This window comes from Notolepis coatsorum, assembly GCF_963971535.1.
Source record: "Notolepis coatsorum genome assembly, chromosome: 10".
Classification (NCBI taxonomy): Eukaryota; Metazoa; Chordata; class Actinopteri; order Aulopiformes; family Paralepididae; genus Notolepis; species Notolepis coatsorum.
The window spans coordinates 134606854-134631777 of record NC_140174.1 but is presented as its reverse complement, the minus strand read 5'-3'; the positions used below and the strand labels follow the sequence as shown (position 1 = coordinate 134631777).

Here is a 24924-nt window from a genome sequence, read left to right as displayed (position 1 = left end):
GACCGTAGCAGACTACAAAGAGTGACACGTTCAGCCGAACGCACAATTAGAGGGGGGCTTCCCACCCTCCAGAACATTTACAACAAGCGGTGCAAGGGGAAGGCTAAGAGAATTATTAAGGACTCGAGCCACCCGAACAACTGCCTCTTTGAACTGCTGCCGTCAGGCAAGCGATACCGGAGTCTTATGGCGAGCACAGAAAGACTCAGAAGGAGCTTCTATCCCCAGGCCATCAGGCTGCTAAACGAACAATAATCGCTAAACGAACAATAATCACTATGCAACAACCATCAAATGCACACAGCACACACACCCACACGCACACACTCACTCAAACAAACAACACACTGCAGCACCCACTCTCCACACTTTAGATCACACAAACACACTTACACTTTATATTTATTGATAAAGGATTTGCACTACAACTCGTACACCTACTGTGAATTGTACCTAAACTGCACCTCGTCCATTTATGCCTTGCACTATATAGTATTGTATATTAGTACACTGCACAGTATTGTATATTGTATGGTAACTACGTCTACGAACATTGTACATATGTCTAAACTGAACACTGTGACCTCTTTTTTACTTCTAATTTTTACTATGTTTTTATTTCATACTTATCTTGTCATGCACAGTCTCTGGAGCGCAACAGTAAGAAGCATTTTGTACAAAAGTATTCTGTACTTCTGTATGACAACTATTAAAGAAACTTGAAACTTGAACTTGAGCTGCAGTAGTTCTATTTCTAAGTTGTCTGAAGGAAAGCCAGTCTTGCGTATCCCCAGTGCGTCTAGCACATGACCACGCAGAGTTCCGCTCAGAAAATAATGCTGATCTCTTACCCTCGTACAGACAGCAGGAAACACTCTTACCCTCGTACAGACAGGAACACTCTCTTACCCTCGTACAGACAGCAGGAAACACACTCTTACCCTCGTACAGACAGGAACACTCTCTTACCCTCGTACAGACAGGAACACTCTCTTACCCTCGTACAGACAGGAACACTCTCTTACCCTCGTACAGACAGCAGGAAACACACTCTTACCCTCGTACAGACAGGAACACTCTCTTACCCTCGTACAGACAGGAACACTCTCAGACAGCAGGAAACACTCTTACCCTCGTACAGACAGGAACACTCTCTTACCCTCGTACAGACAGGAACACTCTTACCCTTGTACAGACAGACAGGAACACTCTCTTACCCTCGTACAGACAGGAACACTCTCTTACCCTCGTACAGACAGGAACACTCTCTTACCCTCGTACAGACAGCAGGAAACACTCTTACTCTCGTACAGACAGGAACACTCTCTTACCCTCGTACAGACAGGAACACTCTCTTACCCTCGTACAGAAAGGAACTCTCTTACCCTCGTACAGACAGCAGGAAACACTCTTACTCTCGTACAGACAGGAACACTCTCTTACCCTCGTACAGACAGGAACACTCTTACCCTCGTACAGACAGCAGGAAACACTCTTACCCTCATACAGACAGGAACACTCTCTTACCCTCGTATAGACAGACAGGAACACTCTTACCCTCGTACAGACAGCAGGAAACACTCTCTTACCCTCGTACAGACAGGAACACTCTCTTACCCTCGTACAGACAGCAGGAAACACTCTTACCCTTGTACAGACAGGAACACTCTTACCCTCGTACAGACAGCAGGAAACACTCTTACCCTCGTACAGACAGGAACACTCTGTTACCCTCGTACAGACAGCAGGAAACTCTCTCTTACCCTCGTACAGACAGGAACACTCTCTTACCCTCATACAGACAGGAACACTCTCTTACCCTCGTACAGACAGGAACACTCTCTTACCCTCGTACAGACAGGAACACTCTCTTACCCTCGTACAGACAGGAACACTCTTACCCTCGTACAGACAGGAACACTCTCTTACCCTCGTACAGACAGCAGGAAACACTCTTACCCTCGTACAGACAGGAACGGATGGACGATCACGCATCCATTTTCCTTTCACCAAAGTACAGACAGAGAATTAAAAGTACTCCCGTAGTCTCGCGAGAGGTGCAGAAATGGGATCTGACGTCAGAAGAGACGATCCGGTCAGTGTTTCACCACACAGACTGGATTGTGTTCCGCGACACAGATAACATTAATGCCTACACGGAGACAGTGCTGGACTATGTCTGTACTAGGGTGAAAGAAACAATCCCCACTACCAAAATGAAAGTTTACCCAAATCAAAAACCCTGGGTAGACAAATCCGTCCGTGAAGCTCTGAGAGAGCGCACCAAAGCATACAATGACGGCCTAGTGGCAGGCAACATGAATGACCACAAGGTGGCGCGACACAACGTAAGGAGGACAGTGTCAGAGGCCAAACGGCGCTACAGGGATAAAATTGAACTCCAGTTTGAACAAGCTGACTCTAGAGCTATGTGGCAGGGGCTCAAAACGATGACAGACTACAAAGGCGCCTCCCTCAAACTGAACAGTGACATCTCCTTAGCAAACGACCTCAATACCTTCTATGCGAGGTTTGATGCTGGTAATAACAACACCAGCTCACAAGCCTCGGCAATGGGGGGGGGGGGGTCGGCTGCTGATGGAGGCGCAGTGTTCAGGGTAACAGAGCATGAGGTGAGGCGGACCTTTAAAAAAGTGAATATCAGGAAGGCAGCAGGTCCGGACGGCATCCCCGGCCGCGTCCTAAAAGTCTGTGCCGACCAACTGGCCCCAGTATTCACTGACATATTTAACCTGTCCTTAGAACAGGCTGTCATCCCCACCTGCCTGAAGAAGTCCACTATTATCCCTGTACCCAAAAAATCCAAGCCTGCTTGCCTCAACGACTACCGCCCTGTAGCTCTCACCTCCATAGCCATGAAGTGCTTTGAGAAGCTAGTAAAGGGCTACATCTGCTCCTCCCTCCCCATCAACATGGACCCCCTGCAATTTGCATACCGCCCCAACAGGTCCACGGAGGACGCCATATCCCATGTGCTGCACACAGCAGCATCACACCTGGACAAGAGGCAGGGGAACTATGTGAGAATGCTATTCATCGACTACAGCTCGGCATTCAATACCATAGTCCCCTCCATACTCATAGCCAAGCTCAGGGACCTGGGCTTGGGCTATGACCTCTGCCAGTGGGTCTTGGACTTCCTGACTGGCAGACCCCAGGTGGTGAGAGCAGGCAACTGCACCTCCTCATCCATCACCCTCAACATAGGGGCCCCCCAGGGCTGTGTTCTGAGTCCCCTCCTCTACTCCCTGTACACACACGACTGTGTGGCTCAGCGGAGTAGCAATACAATCGTCAAATTTGCTGACGACACAGTGGTGGTGGGCCTGATCTCTGCCAACGACGAGAGGGCCTACCTGGAAGAGGTCAAGGTCCTGGCGGGATGGTGCCAGGAAAACAGCCTCTCCCTGAACGTCAGCAAAACAAAGGAGATGATTGTGGACTTCAGGAGGTCGGGGGTCAAGGACTACAGCCCCCTCAGCATCGACGGGGCACCGGTTGAGAGAGTCAACAGCTTCAAGTACCTCGGAGCCTACATATCCGAGGACTTGACATGGACCACACACATTAACAGTGTGGTGAAGAAGGCACGACAACGCCTCTACTTCCTCAGGCGCCTAAGGAAGTTCCAAGTCAGCCAGAAGATCCTTAAGAACTTCTACTCATGTACAATAGAGAGCATCTTGACCAGCAACATCACCTCCTGGTTTGGGAATAGCACTGCAAAAGACCAAAGCAGACTACAAAGAGTGACACGTTCAGCCGAACGCACAATTGGAGGGGGGCTCCCCACCCTCCAGAACATTTACTACAAGCGTTGCAAGGGCAAGGCTAAGAGAATCATTAAAGACTCCAGTCACCCGAACAACTGCCTCTTCGAACTGCTGCGGTCAGGCAAGCGATACAGGAGTCTCAAGGCGAGCACAGAAAGACTCAGAAGTAGCTTCTATCCCCAGGCCATCAGGCTGCTAAACGAACAATGAATGAACACTACACAACAACAACCACCAAACGCACATAGCACACACATCCACACGCACACACTCACTTTAAACAAACACACTGTAGCACCCACTCCACACACTTTATAGCACACACCCACTTTAAACAAACACACTGTAGCACCCACTCCCCACACTTTATATTTATGGATGAAGGATTGCACTACAACTCGTACACCTTACTGTAAATTGTACCTAAAATTGTACCTCATCCCATTTCTGCTTTGCACTAGATAGTACTGTACATTAGTACACTGCATAGTATTGTGTATTGTATATTATATGGTAACTCAGAACATTGTACATATGTCTATACCGAACACTGTGACCTCATTTTCTTCTTCTAAATTCATGCTATATTATGTTATTATGTTATTTGATACTATCTTGTCTAGCACAGTCTCTGGAGCGTAACAGTAAGAAGCATTTTGTATGAAAGTATTCTGTACTTCTGTATGACAACTATTAAAGAACTTGAACTTGAACTTGAACGACTTGAGAGCGAGGGTCCGATTCCAACGGGAGATGAGAGACGTTAACATCATGTGTTTCACGGAGACATGGCTCAAGCCAGCGACGCCGGACAACAGCGTCTCTCCATCGGACAACTTCACCGTCCTGAGAGCAGATCGCACGGCAGCCTCTGGGAAGAGCATCGGAGGTGGGGTCTGCATCCTCACGAACAATCTCTGGGTTAATCCCAAAGAAGTACATGTCCTCTCAAGTTCATGCTCCCCAGACATGGAACATCTCTCAATCCTGTGCCGTCCGTTCCACCTACCCCGTGAGTTCACCGCGGTCATCATGTCCGTCGTATATATCCACCCACAGGCAAATACTGGCAAAGCGCTGGTGGAATTACACGACCACCTCAACAAACAACAGATCAAGCATCCGGAAGCCGCGATGATAGTGGCTGGTGACTTCAACCAGGCGAATCTGAAAAAAGTGATGCCGTCTGTTATATCTGATCGGGTAGTATAACAAGGAATCATCACAGACACGGAGGTACTCAGTAACGAGGCTGGTAAAAACCATAACAACACAGTTGCGCAATCACCACGTACATATACAGGGCGAGTACGGCAATCGCCCTGGGACAAACCCAACCCAATACATAACATCTCCTCCCCACTTAGCATAATGGTACCCCTAAGTTGCAACAGCCCGCATGGCAATACAACATCATAATAATATATATATATTTTTCTCTTTTTCATTTGCCCGGTCAACAACATTCCAAAAAATCTAACAGTCCACTCTCCCCCTTTCCCATTTTGGACACAGACTTTTTTTTTCTTTTTTTTACAGTTTCTTTTTTTTGTATAAGTCTTTCATTTAGGTAAGTCTATAGATCCAAACGAATGGGTGGCCGCCGTTCCCGACTTGGATATCGGCGGTCACCACTGTCCATTTGTGGCGTCGGTGGCATGGACTTTGGTGCCGGGGTGTCGGCGTCATCATCACCCTCCTGGGTGGGTGAGGCCACTGTAGGCTCTTCCAGGGAAGGCAAGTCAATTGACACCGGCTGCATAGTTGGAGTGTCATTCAAAAACAGCTCTGTAATTCCAGCAGTGGATTGGGGTTCCCTAGGGGTCTCTACACTCCCCAATAACTGCTCTGTGTGCCGTTTCCACACCAGATCACTGTCTGTCTGTACTGTATAGGACAGCGGTCCTGTCTGTCGGACTACAGTGGCGGGCACCCACTTCGGTCCACGATGGTAGTTCCGTGCCAGTACGTGGTCACCAGCACTGAAAGCCCTGGTCTTGGCTCTCAATGCTCTTCTTCTTACTTGCTTATCCTGTTCATGCCACACAATTTCTGCTTCCTCTGGTGGTCTGAGAAGATCCAGGTTGGTGCGCAGCGGTCTCTTAAGGAGCAGTTCTGCTGGGGATGCCTTGGTGGTTGCGTGTGCGGTGTTCCGGTAGGTTAAGAGGAAACCGTGAAGGCGTTGGTGGAGACTACCTTGTCCCTGTGACGCCTTTAGGCTGTGTTTCAAAGTCTGCACAAATCTCTCAGCTAACCCATTAGTTGCTGGGTGGTAGGGTGCAGATCTAATGTGTTTAACTCCGTTGACCTTTAAGAAAGTGTCCATCTCCTGAGAGATAAATTGGGGCCCATTGTCACTCACCAGTTGTTCTGGACACCCGAAACGGCTAAACATTTCCCCCAGTTTCTCAATGGTCCGCTCAGCCGTTGTGGATTTCATTATTGCCACTTCGGGCCATTTGCTGTGGGCGTCTACCGCCACAAGGAACATTTTCTCTTCGTACGGCCCAGCAAAATCAACATGTAGCCGTTTCCATGGCTCACTTGGCCACTCCCAGGGGTGTAGTGGTGCCGGCTGGGGTGCATTACGGACCCGCTGACAGGTGGGGCATGTCTTAGCCTTTTCTTCGATGTTGCTGTCCAGCCCGGGCCACCAAAAATAGCTACGTCCGACCTCTTTCATACGGACCATGCCACAGTGTGCCGTATGAAGTTGTTGTAGCATGGACTTACGCAGCGAAGGAGGGATGACCACTCTTCTTCCCCAGAGCAGGCACCCAGCTTGAGTCGACAGTTCATGTTGTCTAGAGATGAAAGGCTTGAGCTCGGGTGTGTCCTTCATTCTCCCCCCCTTTACGATGGAGTCCATTACTTGTGAAAACACTGGGTCATTCCTAGTGGCCCTCCTCACCTGTTGCGCGGTGACTGGTGCATTCTCCACTTGACTGAAATAAAAGATGTCAATCTGACCCGGGCCTGGCTTTGACACGGGTAACGGTAGCCTGGAGAGGCCGTCTGCGTTACCATGCAATTCTGACTTCCGATATTTAATTGCATAGTCATGGGCAGACAAGAGCAATGCCCATCTCTGCATCCTGCTCGCTGCGAGCGGTGGGATGCCCACATGCGGACCTAGTATGGTCGTGAGTGGCTTGTGGTCGGTCAGGAGTGTGAACCGTCTCCCGAAAAGGTACTGGTGAAATTTTCGTATGCCGAACACGATGCTTAGTGCTTCACGCTCTATTTGAGCGTAATTTGATTCAGCCTTGTTCAGTGTTCTGGACGCAAAAGCAATGGGTTTCTCTACCCCATCCAGCATGATATGGGAGATAACCGCCCCTACTCCGTATGGGGATGCGTCACAGGCCAGCTGTATCGGCAATGCCGGGTCAAAGTACGTTAAGGCCTCTGACCTCAGCAGCGTCTCTTTTGATGCTACGAAAGCCTTCTGACACTCCTCAGTCCAGGCCCATGGCTTCTCCCGACAGAGCAGTTGGTGCAGCGGCTTCAGCGCTGTCGAGAGACCCTTCATGAATCGTCCATAATAGTTCAGTAGTCCCAAGTATGAACGGAGTTGGGCCACATTTTGGGGGGCAGGAGCCTCCACAATGGCCTTAGTCTTTGAAGGAGCCTTGTGCAGCCCTGCAGCGTCAATTACATGGCCGAGGTATTCGATGGAAGACTGAAAAAATTCACATTTTCCTTTGTGGACTCTCAGTCCATAATCCTGCAGCCTCTGCAGGGTCTCATCCAGGTTCTGAAGATGGTCTTTGTCATCCTTCCCCGTCACCAGGATATCATCTAGGTAGCATTGTACCCCAGGCAACCCACACAAAATCTGATCCATCGCCCTTTGGAACAGAGCAGGGGCTGAGGTTATCCCGAATGCCAACCGACAGTACCTGAACAACCCTTTGTGGGTGTTAACCGTCAGAAACTTTCTGGAGTCTTGATCCACGTGCATCTGCAGGTACGCATGGCGGAGGTCAATTTTACTGAATTTCTGGCCGCCAGACAGGCCAGCGAACAAGTCCTCGATAAGAGGCAAGGGGTATTTCTCCACTTCCAGCACTGGGTTCAATGTAGTCTTGAAATCACCACATACCCTTATTTCCCCATCCTTTTTTACAATGGGCACGATGGGGGTACTCCAATCGCTGACGCTAACTGGCTCCAGCACCCCACTTTTCACCAGAGCATCCAGTTCCGCCTCCACCTTGGGCCTGATGGCGTAGGGCACTGGCCGCGCTTTCAAGAACTTAGGTGTGCTGCCTGGTTTAACTCTCAGCTTCACCGTAATGTCCTTCATGCTTCCGAGCTCCTTTTTAAAAACATCAGCATGTTTCTTAAGAACTGCGGGTAACCCTGTGTCCCCCTGTGTCACCAGTCGCACCGCGGGCCAGTCCAATTGTATTTTCTCCATCCACGCCCGTCCCAGTAAGGAGGGGTAGTCGCCATGCACCACATAGAGTGGTAGTTTAGCGTGCTGTCCGTTCAGCTCCACTTTGACCTCTGTGACCCCTTTTAGGGCCACCGCTTCTCCGGTATATGTCTTCAGCACCACTCGGGCTGGCCGCAGTGGTAGGTGTTTCAGTGATTGTCGATACACTCTGTCTGACACCAGTGACACCGCCGCGCCGGTGTCTATCTCCATACGCACTGGTTTCCCCTCTAGCAAAGGTAACACCCAGTAGCCACTAGACCCACCCGCCACAGTTAGTATGTGTAGTGGATACTCCTCGTCAGAGGAGTCACTAACAGCCTTGTGTTCCACCTGGTATACGCCTTTCTTGGTCCTAGGTTTGAATGCCTCTTTTTGAAACCTAGGTTGTCTGAGCTGCGACGGTGCTTCGCTCCTCTTATTACGGCATGCCCGCTCAATGTGGCCCCTTTTGCCACAGCACCGGCACTCTAACTCCTTGCACCAACATTCCGTCGCTTGATGCCCTGGCTTGCCACACCGAAAACACATGCCCTGTCCTGACATTTGTCTTTGGTTTACATTAAAAGCCTGATGCACTTTGGCAGACGCACTCAGTTGTTGTGCCTCTCTGGCTGCCAATTCCATTGACACACTGACATCAATGGCCTTTTGTAGGGTGAGCCCATGTTCTGTTAACAGTCTTTTTTGTGCTGCCTCACTTTGCAGTCCACACACAAGTCTATCCCTGATGGTGTCATTTAATACCTCATTAAATTCACAGTGTTCAGATAATTTCCTAAGTGCTGCTACAAACATTGTTACAGTTTCCCCCTCCTCTTGATTCCTCCTATGGAACCGAAACCGTTCCGCTATCAGGAGTGGTTTAGGAGAAAAGTGTCCCGTCAATGCAGTAACAATCTGTGCATATGTCATTTCCCCCGGTTTTATCGGTCGTACCAAACTTCGTAGAGTGTTGAAAGTCCTTGCCCCAATCACACTCATAAACGTGGGCACAATCTTAATGTCTTTAATGTCATTTGCGAGCACAAAGAAATCAAATCTCTCCGTATATGAACTCCATTGTTCCACGCTCTCATCAAAGGGGCCGATACTCCCCAATATTCCAGCCATTGTTCTTGTTACGACATGCACTTCTTGTTTGTCCGTACTGTTGTTATCACTGGCTGTGTCTAGATCCGACATTCACACACACATCAACGTTACCAGTCCGCCGCATAGCTCCGTTAGCCGCTCAGGGTACACGTATTAGCTCCGTTGCTAATGGCAACCAAATGTCCTCCACTTAGTTTCCAAAGTCCAACTTTTCTTTCGACCAAGGATGCCGCGCAGTTCCGTCGTCCTCGTCGCCAATTTGTTATATCTGATCGGGTAGTATAACAAGGAATCATCACAGACACGGAGGTACTCAGTAACGAGGCTTTATCTTGATAGCAGGTAAAAACCATAACAACACAGGTGCGCAATCACCACGTACATATACAGGGCGAGTACGGCGATCGCCCTGGGACAAACCCAACCCAATACATAACACCGTCCTTTTTTCAGCACATCGCCTGCTCCACAAGAGGGGGAAACACACTCGACCACTGTTACACCCCGTTCAGAGCCGGCTACAAGGCTGTAGCGGCTCCGCCACTGATGGGTGCTGCAAGCGCGAGCGATCACGACTCCATTTTTTTAATCCCTGCATACAAACAAAGATCGCGTGACGCCGTTGTCACGTGAGACAAAAAAGTCTCGATTCGGTGTAGACAGTGTCGCCGCTAGTCCTCTGGCTAGTGACGTCACTGGCGCACCGGCTGTTGTGGAGGGGGGGGGGGGGCAACCGCGGGGGGGCGGGGGCGCTCTCTCGTTGTCGGAACACAGTGTGAGAAGAGCATTTATGCAGGTGAACACCAGGAAGGCTGCTGGCCCAGATGGTATAACAGGACCGCCATATTTAATCAATCCCTGGCGGAGTCAGTGGTCCCTGCCTGCTTCAAGATGTCTACCATCATCCCTGTACCGAAGAAACCCTCCCCAACATGTCCAAATGACTACAGACCGGTGGCACTCACCTCTGTGGTCATGAAATGTTTCGAGAGGCTGGTCAAGGACCACATTTGTGCCTCCCTCCCCAGTGATATGGACCCTATGCAATTTGCATACAGGACAAACAGGTCCACTGACGACGCGGTCTCCCAGGTACTGCACAGCACTCTCTCCCACCTTGACCGTCAGAAGGGGGGCTATGTGAGACTGTTGTTCATTGACTACAGCTCAGCGTTCAACACCATAGTCCCCACCAGACTGGTGGACAAGCTGATCGAGCTAGGTCTGAGCTCCGCCCTGAGCGCCTGGGTACTGGACTTTCTGAGTGAAAGACCCCAGGCGGTCAGGGTGGGGGGTCAGACCTCCAACACCATCACCCTGAGCATCGGGTCCCCCCAGGGCTGTGTTCTAAGCCCCCTGCTGTACTCACTCTACACACACGATTGTGTGGCCAAGTTCAGCTCCAACTCCATAGTGAAGTTCGCAGACGACACAGTGGTGGTGGGGCTGATCTCGGACAACGACGAGAAGGCCTACCGGGAGGAGGTTGAGGTACTGGAACGTTGGTGCCAGGACAACAGCCTGCTCCTGAACATTGGTAAAAGCAAGGAGCTGATCGTGGATTATAGGAGAGGACAGCAGGAGACACACACACCACTGATGATTAACGGGGCTACCGTGGACAGGGTGAGCAGCTTCAAGTACCTGGGGGTCCACATCTCAGAGGATCTGACATGGTCAACACACATAGACACAGTAGTAAAGAAAGCGAAGCAGCGCCTCTACCACCTGAGACAGTTAAGGAAGTTCAGAGTATCGGGGAAGATACTCCAGTCCTTCTACTCAGGAGCTGTAGAGAGCATCTTGACCGGAAACATCACTGCCTGGTATGGAAACAGCACGGCACAGGACAAGAAGGCCCTACAGAGAGTGGTGCGCTCAGCCGAGCGTACCACGGGTATTGCGCTACCTACCCTGCAGGTTCTATACAACAAGAGGTGCAAATCCAGAGCCTGCAGAATAATGAAAGACCCCCACCACCCCAATAACAGCCTGTTCCAGCTGCTGAGGTCAGGCAGACGCCTGCGAACCCCAGCTACTAGGACGGAGAGGCTTAGGCTCAGCTTCTTCCCCCAGGCCATCAGAGCCTTGAACAATGAACATTGAGAGCCACAGAAACTGAACTATCCACACACAAGCACACACAAGCACACACACGACACGCACGCTGAGCACGCTCACACACTAGCAGCCACTTTAACACTCATGCCGCACACACGCACACTTATGGCCAAGAGGAAAGGCCACTTTAAATTAGTATAACAACAGGAACAGTGTATTGCACTACTAAAGCTACCTAGCATGTCCTATATGCTCTGTAAATACTATGTACAGATACCGAGATGTCACACCATGTTACCGGTTTATTGCACTGTTGTTGTTTATTGGATTCTATTATATGTTGTACCACTGTATTTTTATATGATTCTATTATATGTTGTACCACTGTATTGCACATCGTCGCGGGCAAGACCACCCGCATTTCATTGTATACTTGTATGCCGTGACAATTAAAACTCTTGACTTAGGGGAGCTCCAGTAGCTCACCACGTACCGCGAGTGCTATTTCAGCGCCGTGGACAACCGCGCTCGCGCGGATCTGGGGCAGAGCGCGTTCGAATCCCGGACGGCAGCCGTGCCTTTCCCAGAGTGTCTTTCCCCCCCATCTGAACCCTTTCAGCCTGCTCTGTCGGTCGAACTTGACCAAGTATGAATGCGAAGAAAAAGCGATAAACGCTAAAAGAACCAGGTGACTGGTCAAAAGTAAAAAAAAAAAAAAAAAAAAAATCTTGACTTGACTTGAACACTCTCTTACCCTCGTACAGACAGGAACACTCTCTTACCCTCGTACAGACAGCAGGAAACACTCTCTTACCCTCGTACAGACAGCAGGAAACACTCTTACTCTCGTACAGACAGGAACACTATCTTCCCCTCATACAGCAGGAACACTCTCTTACCCTCATACAGACAGGAACACTGTCTTACCCTCGTACAGACAGGAACACTCTCTTACCCTCGTACAGACAGCAGGAAACACTCTTACCCTCGTACAGACAGGAACACTCTCTTACCCTCGTACAGACAGGAACACTCTCTTACCCTCGTACAGACAGGAACACTCTCTTACCCTCGTACAGACAGGAACACTCTCTTACCCTCGTACAGACAGGAACACTCTTACCCTCGTACAGACAGGAACACTCTTACCCTCGTACAGACAGGAACACTCTCTTACCCTCGTACAGACAGGAACACTCTCTTCCCCTCATACAGCAGGAAACACTCTCTTACCCTCATACAGACAGGAACACTCTCTTACCCTCGTACAGACAGGAACACTCTCTTACCCTCGTACAGACAGCAGGAAACACTCTTACCCTCGTACAGACAGACAGGAACACTCTCTTACCCTCGTACAGACAGCAGGAAACACTCTTACCCTCGTACAGACAGGAACACTCTCTTACCCTCGTACAGACAGGAACACTCTCTTACCCTCGTACAGACAGGAACACTGTCTTACCCTCGTACAGACAGACAGGAACACTCTCTTACCCTCATACAGACAGGAACACTGTCTTACCCTCGTACAGACAGACAGGAACACTCTCTTACCCTCGTACAGACAGGAACACTCTCTTCCCCTCATACAGACAGGAACACTCTCTTACCCTCATACAGACAGGAACACTGTCTTACCCTCGTACAGACAGCAGGAAACACTCTCTTACCCTCGTACAGACAGGAACACTCTCTTACCCTCGTACAGACAGCAGGAACACTCTCTTACCCTCGTACAGACAGACAGGAACACTCTCTTACCCTCGTACAGACAGGAACACTCTCTTACCCTCGTACAGACAGGAACACTCTCTTACCCTCATACAGACAGGAACACTGTCTTACCCTCGTACAGACAGGAACACTCTCTTACCCTCGTACAGACAGGAACACTCTCTTACCCTCGTACAGACAGCAGGAAACACTCTCTTACCCTCGTACAGACAGGAACACTCTCTTACCCTCGTACAGACAGGAACACTCTCTTACCCTCGTACAGACAGGAACACTCTCTTACCCTCGTACAGACAGCAGGAAACACTCTCTTACCCTCGTACAGACAGGAAGACTCTCTTACCCTCGTACAGACAGGAAGACTCTCTTCCCCTCGTACAGACAGGAACACTCTCTTCCCCTCATACAGACAGGAACACTCTCTTACCCTCGTACAGACAGGAACACTCTCTTACCCTCATACAGCAGGAACACTCTCTTACCCTCATACAGACAGGAACACTCTCTTACCCTCATACAGACAGCAGGAAACACTCTCTTACCCTCGTACAGACAGGAACACTCTCTTACCCTCGTACAGACAGCAGGAAACACTCTCTTACCCTCGTACAGACAGGAACACTCTCTTACCCTCGTACAGACAGGAACACTCTCTTACCCTCGTACAGACAGGAACACTCTCTTACCCTCGTACAGACAGGAACACTCTCTTACCCTCGTACAGACAGGAACACTCTCTTACCCTCGTACAGACAGGAACACTCTCTTACCCTCGTACAGACAGCACCTCGCAGTGCAGAGCCAGGACCAGGATGTCGGGGAGAACGTTCTCCTCCTGCAGCAGATTCAGACCCCAGTTTGAAGAGCCGATGTTACCCTGCAGGAATTAAACAGAGATACGGTTAAAACATTATTTCCGGGAACAGCCTTACGATTTGGGATGCACCCACACTAAGACGGGTGTTGGATATTGGGCTGATACAGAGATAAAATAGGGCATTGGTCCTTGGAGAATAGCAACGACCACACGTCAGAAATGAGCCTTTTGGCTAAAATTGGGTACATTTACGTTTTTAAAATGCACAAAAAGGGCAGCAAATTAGACCCAGGCAACTACCGCCCTGTTTCTATTCTTACCTCCATCTCGAAAGTCATGGAGAAAATAGTCTACGAACAGGTCGAAAAGTACCTGGCGGAAAAAAATCTAATCTACGAATTCCAATCTGGCTTCAGAACATCCCACTCCACTGACACATGCCTCCTCTATTTGAACGACCACATCAAACAAGAGGTGGACGCAGGCAAATACTGCGGCATGGTCATGCTAGACCTACAAAAGGCCTTCGACACTGTCAATCACTCCATTCTGATGGACAAGCTAAAAGCAATTGGTTTTGATAGCTTATCAGTGAGCTGGATGCAATCCTACCTGGAGAGAACAGATGGTGGAGGTAAACGGTACCCTATCCCCCCCCCTCACAGTGAGCTGTGGTGTTCCACAAGGAAGCATACTAGGACCGCTACTCTTCCTAATTTATGCCTGTGACTGCAACCTGTTCCTGTTTGCGGACGACTCAGCCCTGCTGGTCTCTGACAAGAACAAGTTGCAGGTTGAAAAAACCCTCAGCACAGAACTAGGCAACATCTGCATATGGCTCGCTGATAACAAGCTATCATTACACATGGGCAAAACAGAGTCCATTCTCTTCGGTTCAAATAACAAACTCAGCAAGACCGACGGATTCTCAGTTACAGTGGGTGACAATATTGTCACAAGGAAAGACGAAATTACCTACCTGGGTTCCATCCTAGAGGCAAATCTTTCCTGTGACAAAATGGCATCCAATGTAATAAAAAAAGTCAACCAACGAACTAGATTCTTGTACCGGATCTCCTCTCTGGTAAACAAGAATACCCTGAAGACTCTGGCAGGAGCACTCATTCAAGGGTACTACGACTATGCGTGCACCTCATGGTACCAAAGCACCTCAAAGGCGCTTAAAACAAAATTACAAACAAACTGGTCAGACTACTACTTGACCTGAACCCCAGAACCCACCTCACCCCTGCCCACTTTGACAGCCTAGGATGGCTTAGAGTAGACGACAGAGTACAGCAACTTGCAATGGGCCTGGTCTACAAGATACACTATACGACCGGGGTACCCATGTACATGTCAAAATACCACAACCACTACACCAGAGGAAGCTCAACAAATCATGTAAAACCCAGATTCGGCTCAAACAAGGGACTAAACACGTTTCGCAATTATGCCACAACAATGTGGAACGCCCTACCCAAAGCTGTAAAGGAATGTGAATCACTACCCACATTCAAAACCGCTCTTAAAGAGCACCTACGGGAGGCTGCAATTCGAAACTGGCCACCGTAAATGCCCAAAACCCCCACCACCTCCTAATAGACAGTCTCCTCCCCACCGCATGTATATATTCCCTCCCCGCCGTATGTATATTTCTCTCCCACCCACCAACCCCCTCCTAGTGTACAGTCCCCTCCCCATCATATGTATATACTCTGTCAGGATCTAGGGGTAACAGTACTGTATATTTGAATACCGTTTGTGTCACAAATGTATCGGTACTAAATACCTATATGTCCCTATGCCATAAATGTCATGTATGTTGTGTATGTCATAAATGTCTATATGAATTGAAAATGGGGGACCCTGATGGAAACAAGACAAACGTCTTTCTCTGGTCTGCATCCCCTTAACAATTGTATGTATTGAGCCGTACTGTATTGTACCCATTCTGCAATCTGTTAAATAAAGTTTTCATTCATTCATTCATTCATTCACGCTGTCCCCCTTGAACAAATAAAGTAACCCTAACCTAACCTAAAACAAAGCCACTTGATGTCTCTAATGAATAAAATGGATTATATCTTAACTCATTGGGCGCCAAAAACGAATAATCTCGTGTTTCGTCGCCAATGCTTGAGCGCCAAAAACAAGATATCTCGTTTTTTGTTCCTTCTATCTTTTTCCTTTGATCCCCGTTCTAAACTCGCTCTGAGCTGCCTGGGTCTCCCTGGCACAGCTGGCTATGTTGGAATTGCAATGACGGGCAGCTGGGTAGCGCAGTGGAGAAGGCACTCGCCTACCACCGCAGACTCTGGGATCGAATCCAGCTGTCAGCGGTACCTCCGGCTTTGTCAGTCGTCCCTACTAACACAATTGGCAGTGTTAGTGGGTGGGAAGCCGGCGGGGTATGTGTCCTGGTCGTTGTAAACTGCGGTTCCTACTGGTCAGTCAGGGCGCCTGTTCAGCAGGGAGGGGATCGAGGGGAAATAGCGTGAACCTCCGCACGTGTTACATTCCCCCAGTGAGAGTCCTCGCTGTCAGGTGAAAAGAAGCGGCTGGCGACTCCACATGTATCGGAGGAGGCATGTGGTAGTCTACACCCTCCCTAGGCCGACAGTGGGGCAATGCGTGCAACGACCAGGACGGGAATTGGCATAATGACTAAATTGGGATGAGAGCAAAAATACAGAAAAAGTGAGAACCAAAAAAATTATTTAAGGAATTGCAATGACGATCGAATCCCGCCAGGTGGCAGTATCGCCTACCTTTTGAACTGGGGATATCAGTTGTCTTCCAGTATAGGGAGGTGTAGTCTGACGTCATTGGTTGTTCCACCCGTATAGGGATTTATCATTGGGGAAATGGATTATCGGCTATTGTAACAATTCTGCCACATGGAAATTGAAAAGCTTTACAGTTTTGCATAAAATGAGTTCCCTTCTATCACTAACATTATTTTTTAAGCATTTTTTGTTGATATAAAATTTGGCGATTTTTTTTATGATTAATTGCTAATATTTTCATCTTGAGCTATAGCTTGTGGATGAATAAGCACAGAAAGGTACACCATGCAAATGTTAATGCTTTATTTGTTTTAAACGAGACGATTTAGAAATGGGCAATGGGGAAATGCATTGGGTTGGACAGAGGGTGGAACACAAAAAATGGCAATGACGTAACCACTACACCTCCCTATTGAGTTACCTCCAGCTGCTTCCACCTCAGAGTGGATCAGAACATAGCAATCGGTGGAAGATTTGGTGCCTCAGACCTATTCTTTCCCGTATGGTAGCCATGCCCAATATACACGAGTAATCGCGATCGCCATGGGACGACTGGGATTTATTCATTTTGGAGTACCTTCTGACTGAGGTAAGGTCTATCTTAGGTATCCTGCTGATATATTTTTAAACCTAAAACATGCTTCTGTACCGATCAGTGTCGTATTTTACCGGACCTAAAACATGCTTTTGGTAACGATCACAGTTTCGAGTTAAAACGACCCCCCTCCCCCCTTGATGATTTTGTGAAGACACATAAAATAATAATAATAATAAATCAAATTTATATAGCACCTTTCATAGAACCCAAGGTCGCTTTACAATCAGGACAAAAAATAGGGCAAGGAAAGTATATGGTATATTATATACCTTTGATTTGGAAGTATTTGGAGTTTCAGGCGAGCAACCCGAACGACTTGGGCATAATGCATATAACGCGTCATATCTCGCGGCCTATGAAAAAATACTGGATTATTTTGGAAAGGGGCGATGTTTAGCATGGAATAGCACACAAACTACGGTATGTAGAAATTAACTGGTTAGTCAGTTTTGGACTATGAACAATGCCTGTCAAATGAGCCATACTATTGTCTCCATAGCTATAATACAGAACACACGATGGGTCAGCAAACATCGCTAAAATGGTCAATAACGCTGGCGCCATTGAGTAGAGATGGGAAAACAGCGTGACGGTCAATGAGTTAATGATTATTGTCCAATAACCTCAGACTAACAGTCTGTAGTACTCTGGTACTGTAGTTAGTCTAACGGTCTGTAGTTCTCTGATACTATACTTAGTCTAATAACCTCAGACTAACAGTCTGTAGTACTCTGGTACTATACTTAGTCTAATAACCTCAGGCTAACAGTCTGTAGTACTCTGGTACTATACTTAGTCTAATAACCTCAGACTAACAGTCTGTAGTACTCTGGTACTATACTTAGTCTAATAACCTCAGGCTAACAGTCTGTAGTACTCTGGTACTATACTTAGTCTAATAACCTCAGGCTAACAGTCTGTAGTACTCTGGTACTATACAAGTTTCAAGTTTCTTTATTAGTTGTCATACAGAAGTACAGAATACTTTTATACAAAATGCTTCTTTCTGTTACGCTCCAGAGACTGTGCTAGACAAAATAGATAAGTATAAAATAAAATAAGTATAGCAAGTAAAAAATAGAAGTCACGTACGTGGACACAAGTGTTCAGTATGTACAATACATATGTACAATGTTCAATGCAGAGTAGAAGTAACTGAGTTACCATACAATATACTATACAATATACTATATAGTGCAAAGCAGAAATGGGATGAAGTACAATTTAGGTACAGTTTACAGTAAGGTGTAATGAGGTATGGGTTGTAGTGCAAATTCTTTACCAATAAATATAAAGTGTGTTTAGGTGTTTTAAAGTGTGTAAAGTGGGTGCTGCAGTGAGTTGTTTGTTTAAAGTGAGTGTGTGCGTGTGGATGTGTGTGCTGTGAGTGCATTTTATGGTTGTTACATAGTGTTATTGTTCGTTGAGCATCCTGATGGCCTGGGGATAGAAGCTTCTTCTGAGTTTTTCTGTGCTTGCCATGAGACTCCGGTATCGCTTGCCTGACCGCAGCAGTTCAAAGAGGCAGTTGTTTGGGTGGCTGGAGTCTTTGATAATTCTCTTAGCCTTACCCATGCACCGCTTGTTGTAAATGTTCTGGAGAGTGGGAAGCTCCCCTCCAATTGTGCGTTCGGCTGAACGGGCCACTCTCTGTAGTCTGCTACGGTCTTGTGCGGTGCTATTCCCAAACCAGGAGGTGATATTGCCAGTCAGGATGCTCTCTATTGTGCATGAGTAGAAGTTCTTAAGGATCTTCTGACTGACTTGGAACTTCCTTAGCCGCCTGAGGAAGTAGAGGCGTTGCCGTGCCTTCTTCACAACACTGTCAATGTGTGTGGTCCATGTCAAGTCCTCAGATATGTGGACTCTGAGGTACTTGAAACTGTTCACTCTCTCAACCGGTGCCCCGTCGATGCTGAGGGGGCTGTAGTCCCTGACCCCCGACCTCCTGAAGTCCACAATCATCTCTTTTGTTTTGCTGACGTTCAGGGAGAGGCAGTTCTCCTGACACCACTGCAACAGATTCTCTACCTCTTCCAGGTAGGCCCTCTCGTCGTTGGCAGAGATCAGGCCCACCACTACTGTGTCATCGGCAAATGTTATGATTGTGTTGTTGTTCCGCTGTGCCACACAGTCATGTGTGTACAGGGAGTAGATGAGTGGACTCAGAACACAGCCCTGGGGGGCCCCTATGTTAAGCGTGATGGATGAGGAGGTGCAGTTGCCTGCTCTTACCACCTGGGCTCTACCCGTCAGGAAGTCCAAGACCCACTGGCAAAGGTCATAGTTCAAGCCCAGGTCCCTGAGCGTGGCTATGAGTTTGGAGGAGACTATGGTATAGAATGCTGAGCTGTAGTCGATGAACAGCATTCTCACATAGTTCCCCTGCCTCTTGTCCAGGTGTGATGCTGCTGTGTGCAGCACATGGGCTATGGCGTCCTCCGTGGACCTGTTGGGGCGGTATGCAAATTGCAGGGGTCCAGGTTGATGGGGAGGAACAGATGTAGCCCTTCACTAGCTTCTCAAAGCACTTCATGGCTATGGAGGTGAGAGCTACAGGGCGGTAGTCGTTGAGGCAAGCGGGTGTAGATTTTTTGGGTACAGGGATAATGGTGGACTTCTTCAGACAGGTGGGGATGACAGCCTGTTCTAAGGACAGGTTAAATATGTCAGTGAATACCGGGGCCAGTTGGTCGGCACAGACTTTTAGGACGCGGCCGGGGATGCCGTCCGGTCCTGCTGCCTTCCTGATATTCACTTTCTTAAAGGTCCTCCTCACCTCATGTTGTTATCCTGAACACTGAATCTCCATCAGCAGCGCCCCCCCCCCCCCCCCCCCTCCTTTGCAGTGGTTTGTAGGCTGGTGTTGTTATTCACAGCCTCATTTGCTCATTTGAGATCATTTACTAAGGAGATGTCACTGTTCAGTTTGAGGGAGGTGCCTTTGTAATCCGTCATCGTTCTGAGGCCCTGCCACATACCTCTAGAGTCAGCCTGTTCAAACTGAAGTTCAATTTTATCCCTATAACGCCGTTTTGCCTCCATTACTGCTCTCCTGACGTTGTATCTCGCCACCTTGTGGTCATTCATGTTCCCCGTCACAATAATAACCTAATAACCTCAGACTAACAGTCTGTAGTACTCTGGTACTATACTAGTCTAATAACCTCAGACTAACAGTCTGTAGGTTTCAGGTTTCAGGTTTTTATTTAGACTCCACAACATAAACAGATCATTAATCCAGCTTACATTGCTGTCAAGGATAGTAACGTAAAAGCCTCTTGACTTATTTCCATCGTTGTCCTTGGGTGTCAAGGATGCTAGAAACACACAACTCATTACAGAATTAATCACAATTATTATCTTTGCATAATAATAATGGCACAACCCTAAATTAATACAAAACAAAGCACATTTGTTGATACAATGTTCATTTATGTCGAAAGTCAGTGAGCTTCAGGAAGCACCCTCGGGGGAGGGAATTTGGGGGATGGGAGGGAGGGCGGAGAGTGGGGGGTGGGAGTTAAGGAGAGGGTAGTGGCTTAGGGTTTTGGGCGTGTGAGGCAGTCGAGGGATCCACCCCTCCTTCCGTGCACGCCGCCAGTCGTGCTCGTGGGGGGGAGGTTTGCGTGAGGATGGGGAGGGGGGGGAGGCCATCCATCTTATCTTCAGACAGTCAGATACTGTCCCGTCCTTGGTTGCGATGGTACGGACGTCATAACGTAGTACTCTGGTACTGTAGTTAGTCTAACGGTCTGTAGTTCTCTGATACTATACTTAGTCTAATAACCTCAGACTAACAGTCTGTAGTACTCTGGTACTATAGTTAGTCTAACAGTCTGTAGTAATCTGGTACTGTAGTTAGTCTAACAGTCTGTAGTACTCTGGTACTATACTTAGTCTAATAACCTCAGGATAACAGTCTGTAGTACTCTGGTACTATACTTAGTCTAATAACCTCAGGATAACAGTCTGTAGTACTCTGGTACTATACTTAGTCTAATAACCTCAGGCTAACAGTCTGTAGTACTCTGGTACTATACTTAGTCTAATAACCTCAGGATAACAGTCTGTAGTACTCTGGTACTATACTTAGTCTAATAACCTCAGGCTAACAGTCTGTAGTACTCTGGTACTATACTTAGTCTAATAACCTCAGGCTAACAGTCTGTAGTACACTGGTACTATACTTAGTCTAATAACCTCAGGCTAACAGTCTGTAGTACTCTGGTACTATACTTAGTCTAATAACCTCAGGCTAACAGTCTGTAGTACTCTGGTACTATACTTAGTCTAATAACCTCAGGCTAACAGTCTGTAGTACTCTGGTACTATACTTAGTCCAATAACCTCAGGATAACAGTCTGTAGTACTCTGGTACTATACTTAGTCTAATAACCTCAGGCTAACAGTCTGTAGTACTCTGGTACTATACTTAGTCTAATAACCTCAGGCTAACAGTCTGTAGTACTCTGGTACTATACTTAGTCTAATAACCTCAGGATAACAGTCTGTAGTACTCTGGTACTATACTTAGTCTAATAACCTCAGGCTAACAGTCTGTAGTACTCTGGTACTATACTTAGTCTAATAACCTCAGACTAACAGTCACACACACCTGACCTCCATGCCAAATTTCAGCCTCCTAGGACGAAACCTGTGGCTGCTAGAGAGTGGAGGCATTTTTGACCAACCAACCAAACCGACCGACAGAGAGTGAACAATAGAGCTGCTGGTCAGCAGTGAAAAGGTGGTATGGGTGGTGGTGCGTCCCTGTAGTGACTGAATGGCATGGTGTTAATTTGACAGTAAACTGACCAGGGCCCAGAGCGCGGCCTTCAGCTGCTTGATGCCCTCCCAGGTGTCCAGCATTGGGGAACGAACCGTGTAGCTGAGGTCAGGAACCACACTCTGGAGACGAGACAGAGACGAATAGAAAAGAGAAGAGAGGGAGGAGTCTGTTGATTCTTCTCTTGATAGTTGAATCTACACACAACCCGAGGGCTCCTTAGAGCAAGAATCGTACAAAATGAAACAGGTAGAAATAATTAAATAAAGACTACTATACTGTGTGGAACATGGCTGTGAATTAAATCCCTGCAGTTACCTGAGCCTCCAGTAGATGGCAGCCTGTCTTATCGTGAACCAGCTGCCCGTACAAGTGCACTGGGAGATAGACATTTGGTCTTTGTAACCTAGAACCAGGACAACGAGAGATGAATTAGAAACACACACTTCAGTTTCCCAGGTCACTGTTAACCGTTTGTCAAAATAAGTGTTAAATAGCTCTACATTCCGACAGCATCACTGATATAGAGTGTTTGGTCAGTAACATGGGTCTCCCGCATGATTACATATGCACGCAGCATTTCTCGGAGACACTCTCTGATTGGCCGACGCCTGTTTCTACACTGGTTAAGTTTAGGCACTCTTCGAAGTTGGTTAAGGTTAGAGTTTGTCTTAGAGCATGGCGATAGAACACCAGGTAGTTTGCAGGCTGTTTGACGAGGAAATGGGCAAAGACACAGCTCGTCACGGATTGGGCAAACGCTTCAGAGGCCAATCAGAGAGCGTCAGTCAGTGCCAATCAGAGAGCGGCTCCGAGAAATGCGGCGTGCATATGTAATCACGCGGGTCTCCCGGTCCCTCCGCTCTGCAGTAAACAGAAAATGCATTTCCTGGTATCCCTTCCCACTTTATCCAATCAGGAGAGAGAACCCTAGATATCTTTACTTATTTCAAGAAACCTTGCTAAGCCAAATTTGCTTACTGCACTGGTAGATTATTTTACTTGTTTCAAGGATACATTTTCTTCTTACAACTAGTTTTTATTTCTTATTTTTGTCAGACCATTTTCGCATTGTGGAGTTCTCTCTCCTGATTGGAAAAAATGGGAACGGGACACCAGAAAATTTATTTTGTATTTACTGCAGAGCGGAGGGACTGGGAGACCCATATTACTGACCAAACACTCTATATCAGTGATGGCTGTCGGAGTGTGTAGAGCTATTATTTTAACATGTAGACCACTTATTAGACCACTTATTTTCACACAAGAAAATACCACTTACAGCACCTTTAATAGTTCTTAACATTTCTCATATTTATACACAGTTCTATAGGTAGGTGACCTTTGGTTGCTGCGTCTGACGTAGTTGTCTCCGTCGATGGGCTTGCGGTACGTCGTCAGCGCCTCGTTGAGCTGCTCCTCTATCAAGTCCACGTACTTCAGGTTGTACTCCTGCTCAGGCCACCGCAGGTCCGAGGAGAAAAACAATGATGTCTCTGTCAGATTGGGCGCCATCTCAAACGCAAGTTTACTAAAAATGCAATATTGGTCAAATATTGGTGAAGTTTATCTTGTCGCTCGCAAGCATTGGTGTACCTTTTGCCATTTGTCCAGCTGTTTACTGACGTAGCCCCTCTCATTGAGGTAGGAGAACCCCTTTGGAATGGACAGAAACCTAACCAATACAACGAGCGGTCAAACAGGATGCAGAGAAAAGCACACTTTAGACCAGGGTTCCCACAGACATTGCTAAATGAAATTCAAGGACTTGAGTACTTTTCCAAGCACTATTTTTCATTTTCAAGGATGTCACTTGAAGGATACAATTCACTTTTAAATGCTGTTTTAAAAGTGCTAAAGCAAGATAGAGCATCACACGCGAAGAAATGAGGAAAAGCAGTTGGAGCGCGCGAGACAGCGACTCGTCAGATTTTATTAAAACGGAACAAAAAAAAAGAACAATTTGATCATGGATGAACAAAACATTCAATGTGAATGGTTGATTTGAATTTCAACGACTTTTTAAGCACCTTGTTAAAAAATGGGCTGTTTTCAAGGAATTCCAGGCCTTGACTTATAAAAAAAAATGTATCAAGCACTTTAAGCACTTCAAGGATCGTGTGCGCACCCCGTCAGCAGTGAAGGCGTGTGAACATTAAAAGGTACACTGTGAGGTTTTGGGAGAGCCCGAATTGCTACTATAAGGTATGTTTTACAACTGTCCTACATTTTGTGCCTCGGAATAATTTTGTTTAGATTCACGACAACATAAGGATTTCACGTATTAGTCCAAATGTTTTGTAAACTATTCACAAGCTCTGCAAATGCAAACAAATGTCTCTTCCCAAACTGCCTTTGTGTACCTTTAAAAAAGGCCAGCTTTGTATCATAATGTGGACTGACACAGGACACTGGTGTATGTTTTGTGTGCTTTGCGGGCGGGCCCACCTGAGCAGCAGCAGCAGACCCTTGTCTCCCAGGTGCGACAGGGCCGGTTTGAGCTGGATCAGAGCGTGGAGGTTGGCCTGGGAAACGGCACAACAAACAAAGTCAGACAGCAGGAAGCCACAACACTCAATGCACCACCATCAACAGAATAACAAACCACACCTTAAGACTCAGAAGAACAGCTGATTTAATCACTAGTCTCTTTATACCAGATCATTACGAGTAGTATTTCGATTTTCAGTGATGTGGTAAAGAAAACATATGTTGTGTTAATTTGATACATTTTATGTCTAAAAACTGACAGTTTCAGTGGAATGTTTGACGTGTTGCTAGGATACAGCTAAGACTAGGGGCG

The 24924-nt window shown here is 47.4% G+C and overlaps 1 protein-coding gene across 3 annotated transcripts in view; it reads right to left on the bottom strand.

Annotated features, from left to right (window-relative positions):
- LOC311235984 (rapamycin-insensitive companion of mTOR-like) overlaps positions 1-24924 on the bottom strand; it is a 121560-nt gene that overhangs the window by 43024 nt on the left and 53612 nt on the right. For all 3 annotated transcript variants that reach the window (XM_084323536.1, XM_084323537.1, XM_084323538.1), the window contains exons 24-29: positions 24570-24646; positions 23718-23796; positions 23464-23573; positions 22440-22527; positions 22151-22243; positions 13899-14005 (exon numbers count right to left, since the gene is read on the bottom strand). In XM_084323536.1, the coding sequence (XP_084179662.1) occupies positions 13899-14005; positions 22151-22243; positions 22440-22527; positions 23464-23573; positions 23718-23796; positions 24570-24646 (554 nt within the window). The remainder of the gene's footprint in view (positions 1-13898; positions 14006-22150; positions 22244-22439; positions 22528-23463; positions 23574-23717; positions 23797-24569; positions 24647-24924) is intronic.